Source organism: Diprion similis, chromosome 3 (assembly GCF_021155765.1).
Source record: "Diprion similis isolate iyDipSimi1 chromosome 3, iyDipSimi1.1, whole genome shotgun sequence".
Lineage (NCBI taxonomy): Eukaryota > Metazoa > Arthropoda > Insecta > Hymenoptera > Diprionidae > Diprion > Diprion similis.
The window spans coordinates 1,035,801-1,058,041 of record NC_060107.1 but is presented as its reverse complement, the minus strand read 5'-3'; the positions used below and the strand labels follow the sequence as shown (position 1 = coordinate 1,058,041).

At 38.6% G+C, this 22,241-nt stretch overlaps 1 protein-coding gene across 1 annotated transcript in view; it reads left to right on the top strand.

Moving 5' to 3' along the window:
• LOC124404623 (serine/threonine-protein phosphatase 4 regulatory subunit 1-like) overlaps positions 1–22,241 on the top strand; it is a 107,150-nt gene that overhangs the window by 4,182 nt on the left and 80,727 nt on the right. The window contains exon 2 of the mRNA XM_046878946.1: positions 67–226. Within this exon, the coding sequence (XP_046734902.1) occupies positions 67–226 (160 nt within the window). The remainder of the gene's footprint in view (positions 1–66; positions 227–22,241) is intronic.

Here is a 22,241-nt window from a genome sequence, read left to right as displayed (position 1 = left end):
AATAGTATTTTGTGCAAAGTAACGTAAATCGAAGGAATAAGTTTTTACACTTCTATACCTTTGCAGCTGTCGCAGACAAGGACGACGAGGAGATCGGCAGCCAGGCTGAAGACGGCGACGGCGACGAGGGTATCGGCGTCGATGGCGACGAGGGTGGAAGCGGCGAGCAGCTTTCCGCCCTGGCGAAGCTTCAGCAGCAGGCAGCATCCCCGACAGTCTTCAATCGGTGAGTTCAACATTCCTGTTTAGATATACGTATAGGTATATACCCACGCGTCTTGTGGAAATTGTGAATTTTTTGCAACTTACGGAAGCGCCGAATTTTTTCACTCGCGCAGCTTTACAAGGCACGTCGGTTTGGTGTTTCTCTCTGATTGTTTTTTTTTTTTTTTTTTTTTTTTTTTTTATGTGTGGGAAAACTTCAGTGTTGGTTTCATTCGAATCCATCAACTGCATCAAGAAATCCAGCTCGTTGGGTGCCCGTCTTTGGGGGTAGTTTTCAACCCCTCTAAATTGTTTTTACGTAGATAAAAAACAGCAAGTGTCTCTTAGTTTTCAATGTTCTACGTCATATATGAGTCTCTGATTTAAATGATCTTCCTTGTTAGTGTGAAGAAATCAAAATTTGGCAAAACGTACAGGGTTCGGAGGGTCCGGAAGCGCAAAAATGAGAATATTTCGAATGATCCAAGATTTTTAGTACCGTGAATTTTACCACTTTGATCTTTCTTCGTTTTTGGATTTTCGATACTCTTGCTTCCGGAATCTTGGTCGTACCGATATTCGGTTTTTTTTTTTTTTTTTTTTTTTTTTCTTCACGTTTTATACCCATTCGTTGAGTGTAATGAGTATATTTTAATTTTTCCAATTTTACACCATCGAAATTTTATTTTTCCAAATTTATCTCCGTCTCGGAACTTTACTTTTCGAAACTTTGTTTCATCGTTAGTTGGTTATTTTGGAAGTTTCGAAACGTCGGCTTTCCGACCATACGAAATTTTGTTGTTTCGTAAAAGTTTCATTTCTTTACTTTCAAGTTTTCTCGAACAAAATAAAATTGGAATTAAACGCTTTCCGAACTCTAACCCCCCCCCCCCCCCCCCCCCCCCAGATCTCGTGGCGATTACCCTCTTATTACTATAACAAAGTTATACTTCCCCTTCCATCATCGTCGTCATCATAGTCGCTGAAAAATGTAGATCAAGTTGTTCTTCAAGAGATTGATCGATCGGCTTTCATTGTCAGTCTCTATCGGATCCCAGGATCGTCGTCGTCCTCCGAGGTGTAACAATAAATATATGTATATACGTACATACGCATGTGTCATGTATACCTATATGAATATCCATGGAGAGGGTTTTTCTCTCGTCGATTTGCGGCGCAGCTGCGACGCCGCGCGTGTATCGGAGGATCGGGTCGAGGGCCAGAGATTTATCCCGTGTTTAGGAATAGAATCGAAGGCTGCAGACGGGAAGAAGCAGAGTCGGAGTATATTTGGCTTTGCGAGGGGTCCTGCTTGCCTGCTTGCCTGACGGACTGCCTGCTACCCACACGGGGAGTCGTCGTCGTCGTCGTCGTCGTCGTCGTCGTCGTCAGAGGACAGGACCGAAATGTCTTTATATTTGTGGCGTCTCGACGCGTCGTCGAGACTACGACGACTGCACAGCGTCTTAACGATAATATCTCACTGTTGTGAGGATGAAGTTGTTGGTTACGTTACCCTAACGATGATAAAAGCTTAAGTGAAATCGCTGCTTCGTGTCTTTGTCACTTTTTAGAAATTTACTTCATCATATTATACACTAAGTACCTTAACTTCACCTAAATACACTAATTTTGCAAAAGCCAACTCCCTGAAAGTGAATATATAGAGAATCTCTGGAAAACTGGGAAAACTCGGTGGGGGGGGGGTGGGGGGGGGGGGGGGGGGAGGAGGTCAAGGAACAACGAAAATGAGAACGAAATTTTTCAGTCTGTCGGACAAAAAACAAACAACTCGTCGTTTTTGTTGAAAGTACTTGCAGGTGAGTATCGATCTTGAGAAGAAGATAAATTTCGTTCGAAATTTTTTTTTCATCGTATTTCAATTCGTAAATTCTATGCTTATATTACTTGATATCAAACCTTGTTACGTTTTTTTTTTTTTTTTTCACTTTTCTTTTGTCTTTTTCTTAGGAAAAATCACAGGCTGTTATTTGTAAATCGATAGACAGAGACGGTATTAATAGATATTGATTTGGAGAATATTTGGAAGAAATTTTGGTCAATATTTCTTGAAAGTTTATTGAAAAAATCTTATTTTTTTAGACTGAAATATCACCTGGAATAATCGGGGAATTTCCAAAAAGTTTTTAATCGATTATTAGTTTCGGTTAGTCTCGCAAAAATATTCGGAGTATCATTTCAGAGGTACAGAAATATTATGTAGCTGCAACACGTTTGCTCGTTGTTAGGTTTCGTCACTTCGTCGTCCCGATTTTTCGATATTATAATACGAATTTCAATTCATTTGTGATGGAATTTGATCAAGAGTAATTATTATTATTGTTTTCATCGTATTGAGGAGGTCGAGGAGGAGGAGGAAAGGAAGAAAGAAAACAAAAACTACTTCTCTTTCCTAACCAGATTGAAATTTATTCAATTTCTTTTATATACGATAGTTTTCTCATAACTAAAAAGAAAAATTAAATAAATAAATAAATAAATGAATAAAAATAGGCCAACCATCGAATTCGATCTGATGACCAAATCCGTAGATTCGATTTTGTCTTCTTTCTTTCTTTCTCTGTTAATATGACCTAATTCAACTAGATTAATCTCCGTAAGCACGTGTTCACTCGTTCTCTTATTGCAATTATTTCTCACATTGTTTTGACTGGACTGTACCTACCTACACACCTGATACACTCTTAATCTTCTCCTTCTTCTCTTCTCTTCTCTTTTCTTTTCAATATCGGGCACATGTCAAGAATCTGTTGTGTCTATGTCTAAGATTGAAACAACTCTGATCTCCTTGATATCTGGGCTTGCGAAAATAATAAAAATGTAAAAAAAAAAAAAAAAACACAAATAAATTTTTAAAAAAATCGTCTAGACGATGGTGCAGCCTCGATCGACTTATATATATATATATATATATATGTGTGTATATATATATATATATATCGTTATGCGTCATTCCCAATTCCAGGCCTTCCTCACCGAAAGTCATTATACCTATATATATATATATAAACGTGATTTGGGTCACTTTTTTTTCTTCATTCTTTCCTTTGTTGTTTTTTTTTTGTTTTTTTTTGTGTTTTTCTTCACTTTTGCCGAAAGGTCACATTGCTGTGTATCATGGGGACGCGCACAAAAGACAACAACAAAATAACAAATGATTATCCTTATATTATACCATTGAAATTACATTGAGATAAAAAAATAAATTAATAATTTCATTTTCCTAAATTTTCTCTCTCTCTCTCTTTCTCTCTCTCTCTATATATATATATATATATATACGTATGTATTTTGGTTCAACACGTAAACTGCACGAGTTTCTTCCGGTGTGTTAGAATTTTGTAGAGAAATGCGGCAGAGTACAAGGTACGCTATATATATATATATATATATATATAAATAAAGACACGCAAACACATTTTCTGTATACAAGAAGTCCGGCCAGACGAGGACGCGCTGGCGGAGGGTTAACGCGGCCAAATATACGCGGTGTGTCAGCGTCGCGGCGCGCGGCGTCGCGACGATTCGTCCCTACCGTTCGTCTCTCGATGAGGTCAACGTCATTTGTTCCTCCGCGTGTTTAACGCCTGCACTACCGATTATTACCTGCTGCCCGTTGTTGCTCCGATGTCTTGTCTTATCGCATCTAATTATATTGTTTCGAATAAATTTCGATTTTTTCACTCGTCATATCGTCACGTTTACTCGTCGCGATGAATTTTTATTTTTCACACTTTCTTTTCTTTTTCCAGTTTTTTTCACATGTAGGCTAAGGTTTGAAAAACGAAATCACGATATTTTATGAAGTGGAAGAAGAAAAATTTGGAATAATATATTAAACATATATATTAGGGGTGAAAAAATTATAAACTTGGACAATTTTTTCAATCACGCAACGGGTGTACGGTCGTTATAAATTTTTCTCTTGCTTTGTTACCACAGTCTCGAGTTTCTGAGCTCTTCGTATTGGGTTGTTTCAGAGAAAAATAAGTTACGATTTTTCAACTATGATGCCCTGTGAAAAGTTTATTCCGGCTAGAAGAAAGATTCTGTCGAAAGATAAAGAGTTCTACGTTACCTATTTGGAAGATCGCGTTGAGTTGATTTTTCATTTTCATAAATTTTTTTTTTTTGTTTATATAGTAAATCACGGTATGAATTTACGTCACAAAAAATAACCACACTTGTAATATCAATTTTGCGATCGATACAGTTTGAGAATTTAATCTCATAAAATATACTTATAATTTAATATATATCAACTTTTAATTTATCTAGTATAATAAGAATCCCGTTTTTTACATCGTTGTGTTATGGATCGTGATATTTTTTGTTGTTGTTAAATATAAATGTTACGGTGCCCCTATCTTCGTGAATTCAAAAATGTCTACAAAGAGAGAGAAAAAGAAAAAAGAAAGTTCAAACTTTTCACAACAGAACACCTTTCTTTTAACTCAAAAAAACTTTTCAGGTATTATATCACTGTGTAAAAATGGTGAATTATTTTTTTTTCTGAAACACCCTAAGTCGTACATACACACACACATATATATATATATATATATATATATGTATATAAATATAAATATAAATATAAATAAGTTTTGGTCGAGGAGTGAATACATGCAGGGCTAAATTTAATTCGCGATCGGCCGAGCCGTCTAGATTGCGTCTAGACAAGCCGAGCCGAATCGTGGGCGCCGCAGCGATGTCCCATCAGCGTCTGTCACTTGCGCTCTATTTTCACTCTGTTTCAGCTCTATTTCAGTCAGACCGAGATTTCTCGTGTAACCCTTTTTTTTTTCTCTCTTTTCTTTCTTTCTTAACACACATAATATCTATACACCGGCACATATTACGCACGTGTTTTATATATATATATATATATATATATATATATATATATACAGTAATTCTCTATACGATTATTGATTGTTGTTATTATGATTATTATTATTATTGTTGTTGTTGTTGTTGTTATTCAATGTTTGCACTTGTTGCACTTGATTATATATCAATACGTAGAAAAGTATTTATACTTTTCGTTCTTTTATCTGCGTTAAAGATGAACATTGTTCCGGGTACGCAGAAAAAGTGAAATTTTATAAATAGTTTGGAAAAAAAAACAAAACTATTCGTGTGTTTCAGTTTGTTGGATTATTTTTATATCTGGTCATTTGTTCGATGGATTTTCTTTGTTGGCTATTTAATGCCGATACAAGAATGATAAGTTGAAGCGAAGTTTGAACTAAGATGAAAATTTTTAGTTAAAAATAAACAAATTTTAGATTATTTATCATAATTATATGCAGGGTTTCGAATTATTTTTCATTTCTTCTCTCAATAATGTGAAACTAATCTCACGTAAGTCAGCGAATGTCGTTCTTACCGAACGTACGATAACGTCGTATGGATTTCTTCTTTTTTTTCTATATAAATTTGTAGAATAACGTGAGCAAAAAATTCAATGTCGATCTAATTATATGGAACTTATCGAATATATTGCTAGAAAACTTGGAAATGGGAGAGAATTGGGAAAGTTCTGTGCGCCTAATAGGCTAATAAAGAAACGAATTAAGCGCTATAATTGGTTCGCGCAATCCTAAGACCTTCAATATATATATATATATATATATATATATATATATATATATATATATATATATTGTATACACATTGGGGTGGGTCAAAAAAACTATTGACCATTTTTTTTTTTTTTTTTTTGACGTTAGTCACCGTGAAAATATCGTTCAAGATGAAGAAAAAAAAATTCTGTAGAACTTTGAGCTCTTAATATTAATACAAAGAGATGCCCATTTGCGATTTTCCATTTCCCGTTTGAACAACACGGGAATTGTTTTTTTTTTTTTATTATTATTATTCTATAATTTTAGTACTCCGCAATGAATCGGCATATCGTAAATAGGAATAAATATTTTCGTAGGAAATTGAATACGATCTACGAAAAAGGTCTGCTACGATTTTTTTTTTTTGTAAATCTAATATTTCGAAAGTTATTTAAGATTAAATATTAGTTGTGTCGAATTTCACGGATATTTTTCATTTCCACTAAGAAATATAGAATATTGAAAAATTGAAGAAATATAACATTTCTTAAAGTTCGCGTGTTATCTTCTTTACCGAAACATCGAAATTTTCTCGAAATTTCCGGTTACCTAAGAAGACACAAGTTTTTAACGTAAACTGTTGTACGAAATTTATATATGTTTTTATTTTTTTTATCAACTTTTGAACCAATAGATTTACGAAAAAATCGCGTGAGACCTTTTTTTTTTTTAGATCGTTCAATTTCCAGCGTATCATATGTACGGCTCTTTACGTAACGCCAGTTCGTTGTTGAATGATAAAATTCCAAATTAAAAGAGGGGAAAAAAAAATCAAAAAAAAAACAAATTCTCCTTTGTTATTTAAAGAGAAAATGGAAAATCGCAGATAGGAACCTCTCAATATCAAAATATCAAAATCTCAAACTTTTTGAGGATTTTTTTTCGTCATCTTGAACGATATTTTCACAAACGAAGAAAAAACAAGCAGTAATTTTTTTTTTTTTTTTTTTTTTTTTTTTGGGCCCACCCTGATTCACATATGCATGAAATAAGACGAGCTGCCTGCGTATGTGTTCGATATACACATGCATTATAGTTGGTTTGCTTATCCCAGCAGGGATCTGTCATTATCTTGGCAGGCGCCGATGAACGGAATACCTACGAGGGCACGCGCCGCTTCCTCCTCCTCCTCCTCCTCTTTCTCCTCCTCTTCATCCTCCTTATCCTCCTCCTCCTCCTCCTACTCATCCTTCTACTTCTTCTTCCGTTGCCGCCGGTTCTCCCGATCGTCGAACCGCTGCAGTTCTTCTTATTGTTGGCCGACCATCTGCCCTCATCCCCAAGAGTGCCGTTTCTTTTACTGTCACGATGATGCAGACGACGACGATGATGATGATGATGATTTAATTTTTATTCATCATTTATTTTCTCATCACGCACGCACGCACGCACGCATGCACGCTTACGTCAATTATCAGCGCCCTCTGAATATCTATGTATCTCGTATTAGATCGATAAGCCTCGGCATGATTTTCAAAAATGAAGAAACAAACTTACAAGCACTCTTATATATATATTTATACTCCTGGAAAGAACTTTTCCATACGTTATTAGACTCTTTGAATTTCGTTTATCCATTTACTCATCTATATATGTATATACATTAGACTGTATAAAAAAAATCGACTATTTTTGTTTTTGAAAAATATACTGAAAATATTGTTAGCTCTTAATTTTAATTTCAAGATGTGCCTCATCGCGATTTTCTACTTTCCATAAGAATAACGTGGCAAAAATGGTTCTTGCTCCTTGCGATTTTTATAACTAGATAACGACGCGTCGTACAGAAAATTCATAAATTATGTTTTTGTAGGAAATTGAACGTTCTACAAAAAAGGTCTCTTGTCATTTTACGATAAATCTATTCTTTCAAAAGTTATTTGAGGTCCTTTGGTTGGCTACGAGATCTTCTTTGGGAAAATATTAGCTCACGTGGTCGGCGACACTTACTCGATCTCATTCTTATTGTTATATATATAGGTATAGGGTGTCGATGGTTAGCCGATAACGCGTATATATATATATATATATATATATATATCACATATACACACATCTATGCATGGATACAATTGTACCTGTATGCAGTAGACGCCGGCTGCATTACGATGCACCGCGTTCCGCGTCCTGCCTTCTCTCTCCTGCCTCTCCTGCAGGTAAAATGCAGGCTACACCTGGCCTCCCCTCTCCTCTTCTCTCCTCTCTCGTCCTCCCCTATATCCTACACGGTGGTAGGTACTAAACTTCTTTATGTACCCCCATTGCATATACAGGCGTGCGGCGTTCTCTTTATTATATGTTATATGAAAGTATGCGTGTCTATATGCATATATACATATATGTATACATGTATACCTGCTTATACATGTTTCATCGAATTCGAGCAAGCTTATACTCTCTCTACGTGAAACCAACCACCATCACCATCATCGTTACCACTACCAACGGTCGCGGGGCACACGCGTCGGTTCGGCTGGCTACTCTCTTGACGCTTTATCTCTCACCTGCCCCCAGTCCCATCATCCCCCTTGGTGAACACGCGTTACCACCATAGACACGTCCTTGTAACCCGTTTCAACGTCGCAGACACGATCCTCCTTGCGATAGAGAAGGAGAGAGAGAGAGAAAGGTAGCTAATTAGATGTTTTAATTAGTTACTACACGGAGAGATGGAGAGATGATAAATTGCAACGCGACTTATTTTCATCTAGAGGCTGGGGTCTGGTTTTTTTTTCTACCCTCTTGCTTTTTTCGATATAAGAAAGAAATACTTTTCTTTTTGAATTCCTGTTCAATGGTTGTATGTTTATAATTATATCTTTGGGTATGTATATACATATACAAGTGATGACATCGAGTTGTTACTTTTATCCTGGGATAAAAACTACGTATAACTTAAAAGCTTCGTCGTTTACTTAACTAACCTGCGTGACTTTTCGGATTTTTTAATTTCTCCGTATATGTGTAGGAAGTAAAGACGATATTTGAGGAAAGAGATTCCTTGTACGTATGTACATGCATATACATCTCTCGATATGCACGTACCTACCGAATTCGACAAAAGCTACGTACAGCATATATATATATATATGGTGTAAAACGCGAGGGTTTTTCATCGATTTTTCCCACCTTTTTCACCGAGCTGTATGCATCTGCCAAACGCGTATGTCGTTTTTCCTTAACAGTTTTCGGATCTGTTTCTTGATTCTGACGGGAATCGGCGAACCGCGAGAAAAGCCTTGTTTCTTCGATAACGGAGCAGAGTAGAAACCTTTATATATTTATATGTATATGTGTGTGTATGCATATACACTTGGACAAAGTGATGGGTAACTATTTCTATGTCCTGCTTTACATCTTATGCCGATTTAACCAACGATTTTATACTTTTTCCACATCGAGTCGTTGCAGAAGACACAGCGAGAGACAGCTTTCGACAGCGGCAGCTGCAGCCGTACGATTTTACTGGAAAATACAAAGTACCTAACCACCGGGATACGTATTGACGTTGAACATCAGGATTTAGAAAATATCCAGAGATACTCCGTGTTTTACGCAATATTGATAGACGAGAATTAAGGATCGATAGGAAATTGACACGAGATTGAGGGAAAAAAGAATACAAATTCCCAAGTAGACTTTGTGCAGCGTATAATATTACATTACAGATATCGTAGAGGTAAATAAGTGCTTAGTTAGAAACTTGGTAATAATACAAAGTGAATAAGAAAAAGGGAAGAAGGAAGATAAAAAAAAAAAGAAACAAACGCTAAAATTAGTGTTCTAATAATTGTAGATAAATTTGATTTTTGCCCCCCCCCCCCCCCCCCCCCCCCGTGAAAATAACAACGTGAAACTTAGAGACTAGAAAGAAAAGGAACGAATCGTTTCTGAAGTTCTATGAGAATTGAAGGTGCTATGTGCTGCTGTTGTATTATATTTTAGGTACGATGCAGTTTTTAATACCTATACATCGGAAAAGTCAAGAGTAAGATGATGAAAATTCTGAGTGACGTGTATCGTGAAAGCTGGACTATATAGTAGACAGAAAGAGACGTGGGGGGGGGGGGGGGGGGGGGGGATGAAATGGGGCGGTGGTAGAAGCTGTAAGGCTCGTGCCATTGCCTCCTGGCCGTCGACAGCTGCCATCCCCTGCCCTCGCTAAGCGACCGTCGACTCCCCGATTCACATCGAGCGAGTTTTGAAATTCGAACGCTGGTATATAATAAGGGAAGAAGTAGAAGAAGAAGAAGAAGAAAAAAAAAGAAGGAAAATAATTCTCTATGCATGTGTTTCTGTGTGTATTATGTGTGTGGATGCAGCGCGTGTCCGAAGCTTTGCTCACCACGTTCGATAGATCCTAAGATTTACCCTCGGGGTCTTTAATGCAACCTGCACCTGGAAAAATAGTTGCTGGTTCCAACGTTGAGATTTAAATGCGATACCTGATGGTTTTGTATGATCTGTTGAACTGAGCTAAGATTTGTCAAATTTTATATTAATCTTGTAAATGTTTTTTTTTTTTTTTTTTTATGTGAATAATTAATCGTCTTATCTTGATCCTTTATGGCTATGCATTCTGCGCGGAAGTGCAGGTATCGTGTTATGTATTTGATTGGTGATGCTTTAATATTGCTTGAATTGTAGTTTTGTCTGAAATCAGAATTTACGTATACACCTGACAGAGTGGCCGAATATTATTCGAGACTAAGATGTTCTAAAAGTAGATTTTTATATATTTCAATACTCGTACGAAGTAACAAAGATAACTTGAAATTGTAAAGAAACTGCGATAAGGCGAGGAAATTGACATTTTTATGGTAAAACGTTCAGCATCACATCACTGCGACAAACTGTAGGGAAAAAATTATTTAAATTAACGGTCATACAAAACATTTATTCGAAATGGTTTCGAACCGGAAGTTCATAGTATATGCAAAATCCAAACTGCGTGTGGTGTTTTAATTCGTCGTTTCGGTGATTTAGTATTTATTACTACTAGATTCAATGAACGTTTTATCTCCCGTAGCGTCAATATTGTCAACTAATTAACCCTCCTTAATGTCGTCTGCCTTCGGAACTCAATGTATCACCTAACCAAGATAAATTTTCGCGAGTATGCGTAACACCTGGCGCGCGTCTTCATCTCACCTTAAACATCCCTTATGTAGGTACTTATAATACCTACGCGAAGCAAGATGCCTGCGGCAAACCTTCGTCGCCACCTGCGCTCCCTTCTTGTATTGTCCAACCTACAATGTTGGGTATAGAGAGGCGATGGACTTGCGCAATTAAAGCGTATAAAAATCCTGCTGCTGCTGCTGCTGTTGAAGGCTGCAGGCTGCGTCGGTGCAGCAGGCAAGGTGTGCTTAATTCCTCGGAATAACCTCCTCCTTAGTAGGTATAAGGTATAAGGTATAGAGGCACGCGCGCGCGGGTTCCTCGCATCTGTCCGATCCTCAGGGAAAGTCGGGATCCCCATACCCTATACCCGTTTCCCCCATTATCTATCATCGTCTATGGGTTCATCGTATATAGCTTCTTCAGCTTCGGTTCTCCTTTTCGTTCACCCCAAAAAATCCTAAGACGACATCTGTTCTCTCGGGGTTTCCTTGCTTCCAGGTAAGGAGGAGGAAGGAAAATTGGTGCGTTTCTTTTCCGCCCCCCTCCACTCGACCGTATTCTTCTATTTTTCCAACGCGTTCAATATTATGTATGCCTGCAAGGATGTAAAACGCACTCCTCCTCGCCTCTTATTCTCTGCATCCTGCGCGCTGCAGGCCCCCAGGTGCATGCAGGAGCGAATGATCCTGACACATGGGTATACCTACCAGTCAGTCAGATGTAGGTTCTATATATATACCTACCTACCTACCTACCTATATTATAACGGAGAATGAGACACGCCGGTGAAATGTATTAGGGAAAAGAGAAACGAGGAGAGACAGAAGGCGATGCGGATGCATCTGCTCGGGTCGGACGTACCTCGTGCAACACGCTTTATATATGTGTATACACGCCTATATACATGTGCAGGACTTTGCTTCCTTAAATTTCGTCCTATGCTCAACGTGGCACAAGCCAAGTGATTTCTTTCATTCCTCATTATAACGTCGTTACGTTACGGAGGGAAAGAATTTTTTGAGTCAAGTGATATTTGCTTGATTCAACAAAATCATGGTTTTCTTGGTCTGATAAGATTTAATTGAAATCAACTATTAAACATTGAATTGCGAGAGATAAGTATTTACTTCGCTGATTAGTTGATTCAATGACTTTTTTCTATCAATGATACGAATATAACTAATAGGTTATACCTATGGTGTATTCGAAATGGCTTTGAATCGGGGGGTTTTGTCTAGGAGTCGGTATAGAGTTTTCCCCCCTTCCTCGTCCTTTTAGGTATACATATGTACATAGGAATATAGTACAGGTAGCATGCAGCCTGCGGGAATAACGGCGATGAATTTATGTTCGTATATAACTTGAGTCAACCCTCCAGGTTTAGCCTTGTGATCCCGCCACTGCGCCCCCTAAGCAGGGAAAATTCCCGGCCGATTTTCCAGGTGCACATTTCACGTTTCTATTGAATTAGGATGAGGTATAGGTGCATAATATAACGTTCGAGCGTCACACACAGAGGTGGAATAGAAAAACAAGAAACCGTGTTGAATTCTCGGTCTTCTCACCGCGGTTTCATCGTCTTATATACCATAGATTTGTCATCAAACGAATCCATCCATCCATCCATCCATCCATCCATGGCATCGTCGATTCAACTGCAGCTGACAAGTTCGGCTCGGGCACGCGTCTCGAGGCGAGAATACCTATAATGAGAGATTTTTCGAGGCGTTTTACGGGGCACCGTGCCTGCCTGCTTGCCTGCCTGCATATGCCTTATGCCGTCGTGCTGTGAGAGAGAGAGAGAGAGAGAGAGAGAGAGAGAGAGAGAGAAAGAAAGAAAGAGGCACAGCTTCGAAAACCGCCAGGTGCTGCGCCGCGTCGCCGCTTCGGGGGCCGAGGCTATTGTCCTCCGGAAATCGACGCGTCTTCCATAAGGCTGCCGAGGAGGAGACGCACCGTTCGCCACCTTTCTCTCTCTCTCTCTCTCTCTCTCTCTCTCTCTCTCTCTCTCTCTCTCTCTCTCTCTCTCTCTCTCTCTCTCTCTCTCTCTCCTCTTCACTTCCTCGACGAGCCAAGCTTTGTCCGCGTTAATTCAGGCCCTCCGACAATTACCAAATCCCCGAACTTTAGCGGCATCGACTTTGTTATAGATTGGTTATAGGTATCAAAATAATTTCCCTGTGTATATATATATATATATGTGTAATGTATAATGAGATTTTTGTAAAACTTAATTTTGATGAATTACTACGATAATCACTTTTCATATTTAACCATAAGACACGATCTGAATACACCGTGTATGAGAGGTTTTGCTGGTTCTTACATTTCGATTAAATCGAATATTCTACTCCCGACTAATCAAGTATAATCGATCATCTTTCGAATTCGATTATTTTTACTAACAATCGCGTTTTGTTTTTTTTTTTTTTTTGTATTTTCGTTCGCCTACAATGAACGAGACAATTAAATATCAATTTATACGATTTAAGACTATCAATTATTTTCATCGTCTTACCTACCAAGTATCTATTGGATATAACAAGTAAAAGATGAATGAATATTTTCACACGATATTAAAAAATATTTTCAACAAAACTAAACAAATTATAAAAAAAAAAAAAAACTTCTCCGCGCTAGTAAGACTACGTGCTGAAATTAACGAAATTTTGGTTTCATATGCAACGTTTCAAAAACAAATAAAAAAAAAAAAGTACGAACCGATCGATCAATCGATTAAGTTTCACCGATTCAACCGTGTCGTGTTCAATTATTTTTTTCGTACTTGATTAATCGATGCGTCGATTATATATATATATATATAATAGCTCAGTGGCCACCGCTGCTCATCGTCAGTGAGTGCGTGCCGTGGCTGACCACCCCTGCAGCACCGCGGCGGTCCGAGCATAATAACGCATAGTAGAGAGAGTGTGTACCGCGCGTAACGTAACGTAACGTAACGTAACGTAACGTGGCGTAGCGTAGCGCAACGTGGATCGCAGAGCGAGCGGGCTCGAGTATTTCGCGTCGGAGCGGACGGCGCAGGTGACGCACCAGGTGGATGGCGGCAAAGACGAACACGAGGGCGGGAACGGCGCGTGCTGCCGACGTGGATTCATTCCTGGAGCGCACCCACCTACCCACCTTCCCACCTTTCTACCTTCCTACCTTTCTACCTTCTCGCCTCATTTCGGACAGCGCGCGCCGCTCTCGACGTCGACGCTAATCGGCTCCTTTCTTTTTCTCTCTCTCTCTCTCTTCTTCCTTCTGCCTCTCCGCCTCCTGCACCGCGATTCTTCCACCGTGCAGAGATCGTCCACCCCGGTCAGGACCACGGCTGACATATGCCGCCGTTTTGCTTTTTCTTTTGCCACGATGCAGTGTGATGCAGGAGCGACGAGAGAAATTAAGGGGCTGCTTGTCAACCAGTCTTTACCGACCGAGTAAAAAGCCAGTTATTCTTAATATTGTCAAATCATATATCGGAGAGAATCCCGCGGTCAGAACAATTCTTTTCTATACGTTCGATTCCCCGCAAACGTATTCGGAAAAAGTTTTTCCTTTTTTCTGTTAACTTGAACATGAAGCAGGCAAATTTTGTTTCTGCGACGTAGAATAAAAACCAGTTTCTTATCATTTTTACTCGGCATTTCACGTATGTATCGGTTGACTGCGGTATTTTCACATCAATGATACGTATAGGCTTTCGGAAATATTGAAATATAAGTGACATTCAACTCGGTCGGTAAAGACTGGACTAGAGCATCCTCTTAAGCTTGCTGACCTGCGGTATTCAAGATTTAAACAAACTCATGTATTTTTAATAAATATAATATCATATATGCAGGAAGGTTGATATCGATTCAAAGTCATATCACTGATGATAAAATTACCGCGAAGAATAGATCGCAGGATACAGGATCGTGAGTAAAATTTATACAAGTATACAGTTTTCTTCTTTTTTTTTCAATCCGCCTTCCGTTATTGCTTATTACATTCACTTTCTCTCTCGTGTCTCTACTCCTCCCAGGTTCGTTCGCCCGAGGTCGGAAGGGAACCCGAAGGGTGCGTGCGTCACGATGCGTCGCGGCGCTCGGGCGTCTGCGTCAGTTTTGGCCCATCGACCCGCCGTCATCCGGGTTCTCTCTTCCCGGCTAGGCTGCGTAGGCGGCGTGACTATCCTCCTTCCCCTCATCCCGCGCCCACCACCCACCCCTCTTCGCTCCGACGCTTTTCCAAATTCTTTTCCCTTTCCTTTCACTTTTCACCTCTTGTTTAATATTATTATTTCCCTGGCATGTATGTGTACCGGAAAAATGAAGGAAGACGAAATTTTAAGGGGGGGGGGGGGGGGGATCTAATTTTCTGTCGTTTCGTTCTACCCTTGTCGAGATATTGATATTATTTTTGTCAATTTCCTTGGATATTTGTTCACCTAATTTAATGAAATATCCATACTAATGTATCTTTGGTCGATTGCGTCGACTTTTCGGGAGTAACAATTTTCCCGATATTATCCAGACTTGTCGTCGTCTTCGTCTTCGTCATCGTCGTCCATCCATAGGTAATCCATAATTCTACGTCACGACCTCTTCGTCGTGGATAATTCAAAGCTAATATACGAAGAGTTGAAATGAAGACAGGAATTTTCTGGTCAACCAAGAATCAACGAATTTTTATCTTTTTTTTTTTTTCTTTTCCAATCAAATATCTTGCACAATGAAGATAATATTAAATATCCGCAGTGTCTGATGATCGGTTTTAGTTATATTATATATTATATACATTGAAACGCGCCCAAATTTGGTCTGTTTAATGCTGCTATTGATTGTTCTTACGCGCGTACAATGATAATAATAATGATAATAATAATGATAGCAGCAACAACGATACTAATAATAATACTAAGCGTCCGCAGTATACGTGAATAATAAATGTATATTATATATATATATATATATATATATATATCTACGTATGTATATACACTAGTCATTGGTTTCGTCGAACCGAGAGAAGGCGAAGCGAGCAAGCGAGTGAACGAGGGTTTTGTGAATGAACATTGTTATCATTGCCCTTGGTCACGACCCCTCGGCTTGATAGGAAATCATATACACAGCATGGTCAGCCAGGCGATATCGTTCGCTCTGTCTCTTTCATAATATATTATATTAACACTTGTTCTATACACCCTGAGCGAAGTTTATACCTACTTCATCGGTGCGTTTTGTTTAATTCTTCCTTGTACGAAAAGATAAACGCAAGAAAAAAAAAAAAAAAACGATAAACGAAGAAAACTAGTTCGGAAAATTTCGAAAGTAAATTTTTAACGATTAAAATTTCTGTGGGATTGGGATATATATATATATCATCCCAGCATTCTTTCTCCTGCAGTTATATCACCGAAGGGAATCAAGAGATCGATGAAGAATCAAAAATCTTTCCGACTATTCCAAAACAAGGTGCACAAACTTGACCGTCAACAGATTCGAACTTCGATGTGACGCGAAGATGAAAAATGTCCACTGATATCACATTTGTCGCGTGACGCGCGTGTCGTTCTACAGTGACGTGCGTTACGCGTCTTTAAACATCGCCGTTTCGTTCCTTACTTCGGTTCAATGTCGCCGCTAACCAGTCAACAACAATGCGTAACCGCTAAAAATACTTCTTGATGGTCGTCATTTAATTATATATATATATATATATATATATATAAATATATACACGTGTGTGGGTGTCTATGTGTATATACATGTATATATATTATATTTATATACGTGTATATGTATATATACAAGTTATATTTTAGTTACACTTTTTAAGAGTTTCGGGTAAATTGTACGTTTCAATTTTCAACACAATAATCGCAGGTTAGACATATAATGGTTAAAGAAAGGAATCTTGTAGAAAATGAAACTTCTTATGATCCTTAAGTCAGACTTTATCAACACTTGAATTTCGTATGATTGCTGTTTTTTGGTGAACAAATTTTAACTCGTTTCGAATACGATGCTTCTGCTGTACTCCACACCTAACGAACCACTTCAGCACCTTAAGGGGGTGTCCTGCTAGATTTTGACGTTGACGTATACGTCTCGAAATATCAAATTCGAAAATGGTCGCAACAACCTCCGTCTATATACACTATTCTTAACGAAAACATTCCAATAAATTTTTATTCTAACGCAGAAATAAAAAAATGGCACCTGTTCTACGAATTGATGGTTATAGTGTGTATATATGCGAGAATTGCAGTAATGCAACGTTATTAATAAGAGTTAAGTCCGTTGGTTCAATCTATTGCTTCCATAATACTTATCATCATTCGATGTAAATTCTGTGCAATTCATTTTCTTCCGGCTTGCTGCACCTTTTCGACTTTGCCGTTAAAAGCTTAGCTGTAACTTGACTTGAAAGAATGCCGCGTGCAATACCTACTTGTTGCTGAAACACAGACGAACGTGGAACTTTGACTATAAATACGCGTTTCTACTATAGATATTATAGTATCGCTATCGCTGCTTTATACCATTTTTCCACACCGTAATTGCGGACGGCAACGATGCGAATAACCGACTTTCCGCATCGTCAACGTCACAATGTAACACGTAACGTATGGCATGTAGGTATTACACAACGTAAACGAACCCAGCGTCGTCTTTTTCAACTAGAAACGCAGCGCTCTATTTCTTTTTCTAGGTCAGGAACCGAGCTGGCATTAAACGCGGTGCGTATGGTCTGCCTGCTTTTTCTGATAGACGTTTATTTCGTTGCACCTGTGCATCCCTGCGATCAAGACTTATGCGCATTAAACCGAATTATAGTATACAAATGCTGTTTAAATTGAGGAGGAATTCCGTTGAAATTTTTAAACGAACAATCAGCTCTGACTAAAAAGATTTCTATATAAGTTGTGAAAGCAATTTTCCTCGAAATTTTTTGAATTCTATTCTTTTTTCCCCCAGAATTTTTACTTGTAATATGGTAACTTGTAGTGCAGCACGGCTACTTTGCATTATCGTATATGTATAATTTACCCGTCTATAAATAATCACGATATTGCATATGGCATTAATTTTCATTACTTCGTGATCACTCTTTTCTGGATTCACGTGTGCTGGTGGATATTGATTTTCAAGGTTACTGCAGCTGATTATTGTAACAATTTTAACCTATATCTATATCTATATTTAACTATATCGAACCCTGCAGTTTTACATTTGTTGTATTTACCTTTCTCTTCGATTCCTACCTCCAACGTTCCCGCATTCGAGAAAACCTCTGCGGCATGTTTTTCGTACAGTCTTATGCAACATGTTTAACCTTCGGCCCTGCGTTCAGGGCATAACCATCCTATGCACCTTACCTTGGTTCAGCTGTAACTTAGGTACATACATTCGTCCACACACATAGATCGGTATAATATGTATATATATATATACTCGAAACTGTGGGTGTACGGGCACAATGAGGTGTGGTGCACACTTCGATCGCACACCGACGAGAGGAGGAGAAGAGAAGGAGGAGGAAGAGAAGAAAAGCGAACAAGTCCACTGTAAGTAAAGTGGACTAAATAAATACGCGCTCTCTTCCTTTCCTTCCTTTCTTTCTTTCTTTCTTTCTTTCTCTTTTCCTCTTTTTACCCGTTCGTTAACCGTACGAAAGCGGATGTGACGACACGCGCGCGCGTTATACTCGTCGCGATATATTAACCCCCGTTTTCTTTCTCTCTGCCTCCCCCCCCCCCCCCCCCGAGTCCTCTCTCTTTTTTCGTGGCACAGTTCGTTCCGTGCGTAAGTTCGTACGTATTTTAGTATAGAGAGCGAGGTTTTTAGTTTGGCGAAAGAACGCGAGGCGGCGCTGACGCTGGTGTTCTATTGGTCGGCTCGTGCCGAGAAACAGTGTGGATACAACCAGTATAGCGTGGCGGAGAAGGCGTTGCGGCGGCGCGCGCAGTGTCTAGCGAATAACCGCGCCGCGTGCCTCCGGGAGGCTCGAGAGAGACTAGAGTGAAATTCGTCGCTCGAATATTTTCCTTAAATTATTCTTATTCTTCTGCTTCTTCATCTTGTTGTTGTTGGTTTGTTGGTTGGTTGGTTGGTGCGAGTTGCTGACGTGATACCCTCGAGTCTGGTGTCTCGATACATGCACAAAAAATAAATATAAAATAGAGGGAAAACAATAATAACAATAATAATAATAACCATAAGGAAAATGCGGCCCTGTCTTAACTTCCCAAGTCTCGCCGCGGATATAAGTTTCGTATTTTTGTTTCCAGTGCGACGTCGCGAAATCATTCGAGAACTATCTTGAACAAAAAAAGATATACGTATATCTTTATGATTAAACGAAAAATATTAGATTACAATTCGTAATAATAATATAAAAGCGTAACGCGGTGTTAAACGCGACTATGACAAGTTTTATCATCCGGTATAAACGACGACGGAGAATTACAGGTTTTGTTCTATAATAATAATAATAATAATAATAATAATAATACCACCACGGGAAGTGTGCTTTATTGCGTATAACTTGGGAAAGAAGGAGTAGGGAAAAAAGGTAAAAAAAAAAAAAAAAAAAAAGAAAGAAACTGTACGAAACAAAAATTAAAAAAGAAAAAGTAAAGTAAATAAATTCTTCAATATGCTTGTACATACATATTATATAAACTGAGTGTACGGCGGTGAAGTGGCTTTAAAAACGTAGGAGTTGTTGCATCGAATTTAAAGGTAGAAAAAGAGAGAAAAAGACACATACTTCTTTTCTTTTTTCTTTTTTTGAAAAAGTCAAATAATACGTATCGCTTTGCGCGTGCGTGTATGTGTGCAGTGTGTACGTGTGTGTCAATATAGGTATTCAGCTTGAGGCTGACAATATATATAAAAAAAAAAAAAGCGAACAAGAAGAGAGAGAGAGAGAGAGAGAGAGAGAGAGAGAGAGAGAGAGAGAGAGAGAGAAAGAGAGAGAGAAGCATGCAGCGGTGTTGTATAAGAATCGTCATCGACGACGTTCGATCGTAGTAGTGGTGTGCCTGTGCCTGTGCCTGTGTAGGTATGCGTGTCACACGTACGCACACCTTATGCCGCTCACCTACGTGCAATGAGCGAAAAGCCAGCGCGCTACTATCGTGTGTATACTATAAACTGCGTCTCTTGATCTGCGCGAACAGTTCTCTGCGCAACGGCGCTAACGTCAAGTCGAGCATCAGCGTACCGTTTCGCCTACCCCCTCCTCCTCATCCCCCCTTATCATCCTCCTTCCGCGACTACTCGCGATTCGCGTATAACACGGAACGTACGTGTATGTATATCGCGAACTGGCGGGCGGGTATATCTAACTCGATTCTTGGCAAATTCATAAACTTCACACGTGTATAGGTATAACAATATAATAATTATTGTATACGTATAGGTATATAATACAGGTATAAGGTGTGGTGTAGAGCACGAGATGTGTGGCGGTACGATGATTTTATATATATATATATATATATATATATACGTATGCATGCATGCTTGAATGTATGTATATTAACATGTATACTTACATTATACCAATATGCGTTTACCCAGCTGTAATATTCTCTCCCCCGCAAATATCATTTTATATGTAACGCATTGATCATCATTCTCGTCGTGGATCTTATTTATTTATTTATTTATTTATCTCTTTGTATTGTATTATTATTATTGTTTTTACTACGATGCGTAAACTTTTTTATTGGCAAAATTTCGTCACGAGAGAGATAGATAGATAGATAGATAGATAGAAGCATTTATTCGAGAAGAATTGAAAGTGAGAAAGAGAATACGAGATGAGCGAGTAAAAGAATTAAATGATCATACTTTAAGAATGGTAGGTATATAATACCTACCGGAAATGCAATATAAACTTGGAACGAGCTGTGAATGCGGGCATACATATAGATATAATCTGCATACTATATATATACTGCACGTATATTTATATATAATAGACGGTGATACGTGTGGAAAATCGAAATTACTGAGGGAGTAGAAGGTGGTGGAGAAACGGGGCAGGGGGGAGGGGGGGAGAAGCTCTGGCTAGCGAGAGAATCGAGAATCGAGAATCGAGAATCGAGAATCGAGAATTGATACTCGAGAAACCGATGTATAACAGTCGGACGAATATCGCACGCCGAACGATACATGTAGACAACAGTAATTTTTTTCTTTTCTTTTGTCAAACGAGTACATGTATAAAAAGAAGATGACTGCGAATAAAAAAGATAGCCGGAGGAGGGGGGGGGGGGGAGGGGGAGGATAAAGAAGCGAAAAGAAAAACAACGAATAAAGAAAAAAAACTTGTAGAGAATTTACAAAAACTAAAGAAATAATGCGAACATGTATTGGGGAAAAAAAAAAGATTTTCTTATCTTCTTTCTATTCCTCAATATGGTAGAAGAAAAAACAAAAAAATTGGAGAACCGCGCGCCGCATACCGAGTGACGTATGTGCCGACGACGCACGGATTTGCGCAGTTCCGAAGCGCCAGGCGACAGCTTCAAAGCGTGCGACCCGCTCGCTCGTTCTCTCCTTCTCCTCCTCCTCTTTCTCCTTCTTCTTCTTCTTCTTCTTCTTCTTCTCTTTCCCCTTCCCCTTCTCCGCTGACGCCGCCACCACCGTCTCCACGTCGTTTTGTCCGTCGTATTAAATAAAACGTGTCTCGATTCCACCGCGAGGTTCCGATCACCGATCATTGTATTATGTATATCACACGTTATATTACACCTATAAACATTCGCAATGTGCAGAAACGTGGTGCAAGTGCAGTGACCTTTGCATGAGCGTGCGTGTGTGTGTATACATTATTGTTATTATTATTATTATGTAACGTGAATAAGTGATTGGGTTTCTAGTAACAATCCTCGGTGTATTAATGTGTGTAGATCAGCGTGTCACGTTCGATTTGGTCAATATTTTGCAAATAACTGTAATAAACGAGATATAATAATGATAGTAATCGCAAATTGTTCCGGTAATAATATATCCAAGTTACGAGTCTTTATAAATGTTGATTGTTGTACATGCGGCATATCGTCTAATAGGCGTGATATTGTTGTACCTACACGTACATCTTGATTGTTTTATAACTTGAGTATATTAATATTTTTCCGTAGCGTTTCCTCACGTACGTAGACGTATGTGTCTATGCTGATGTGTTTTGTTATCGTATAACATTCCCAGGCATAACGTAATACAGTATACATATATATTATATATATATATATGTATACCG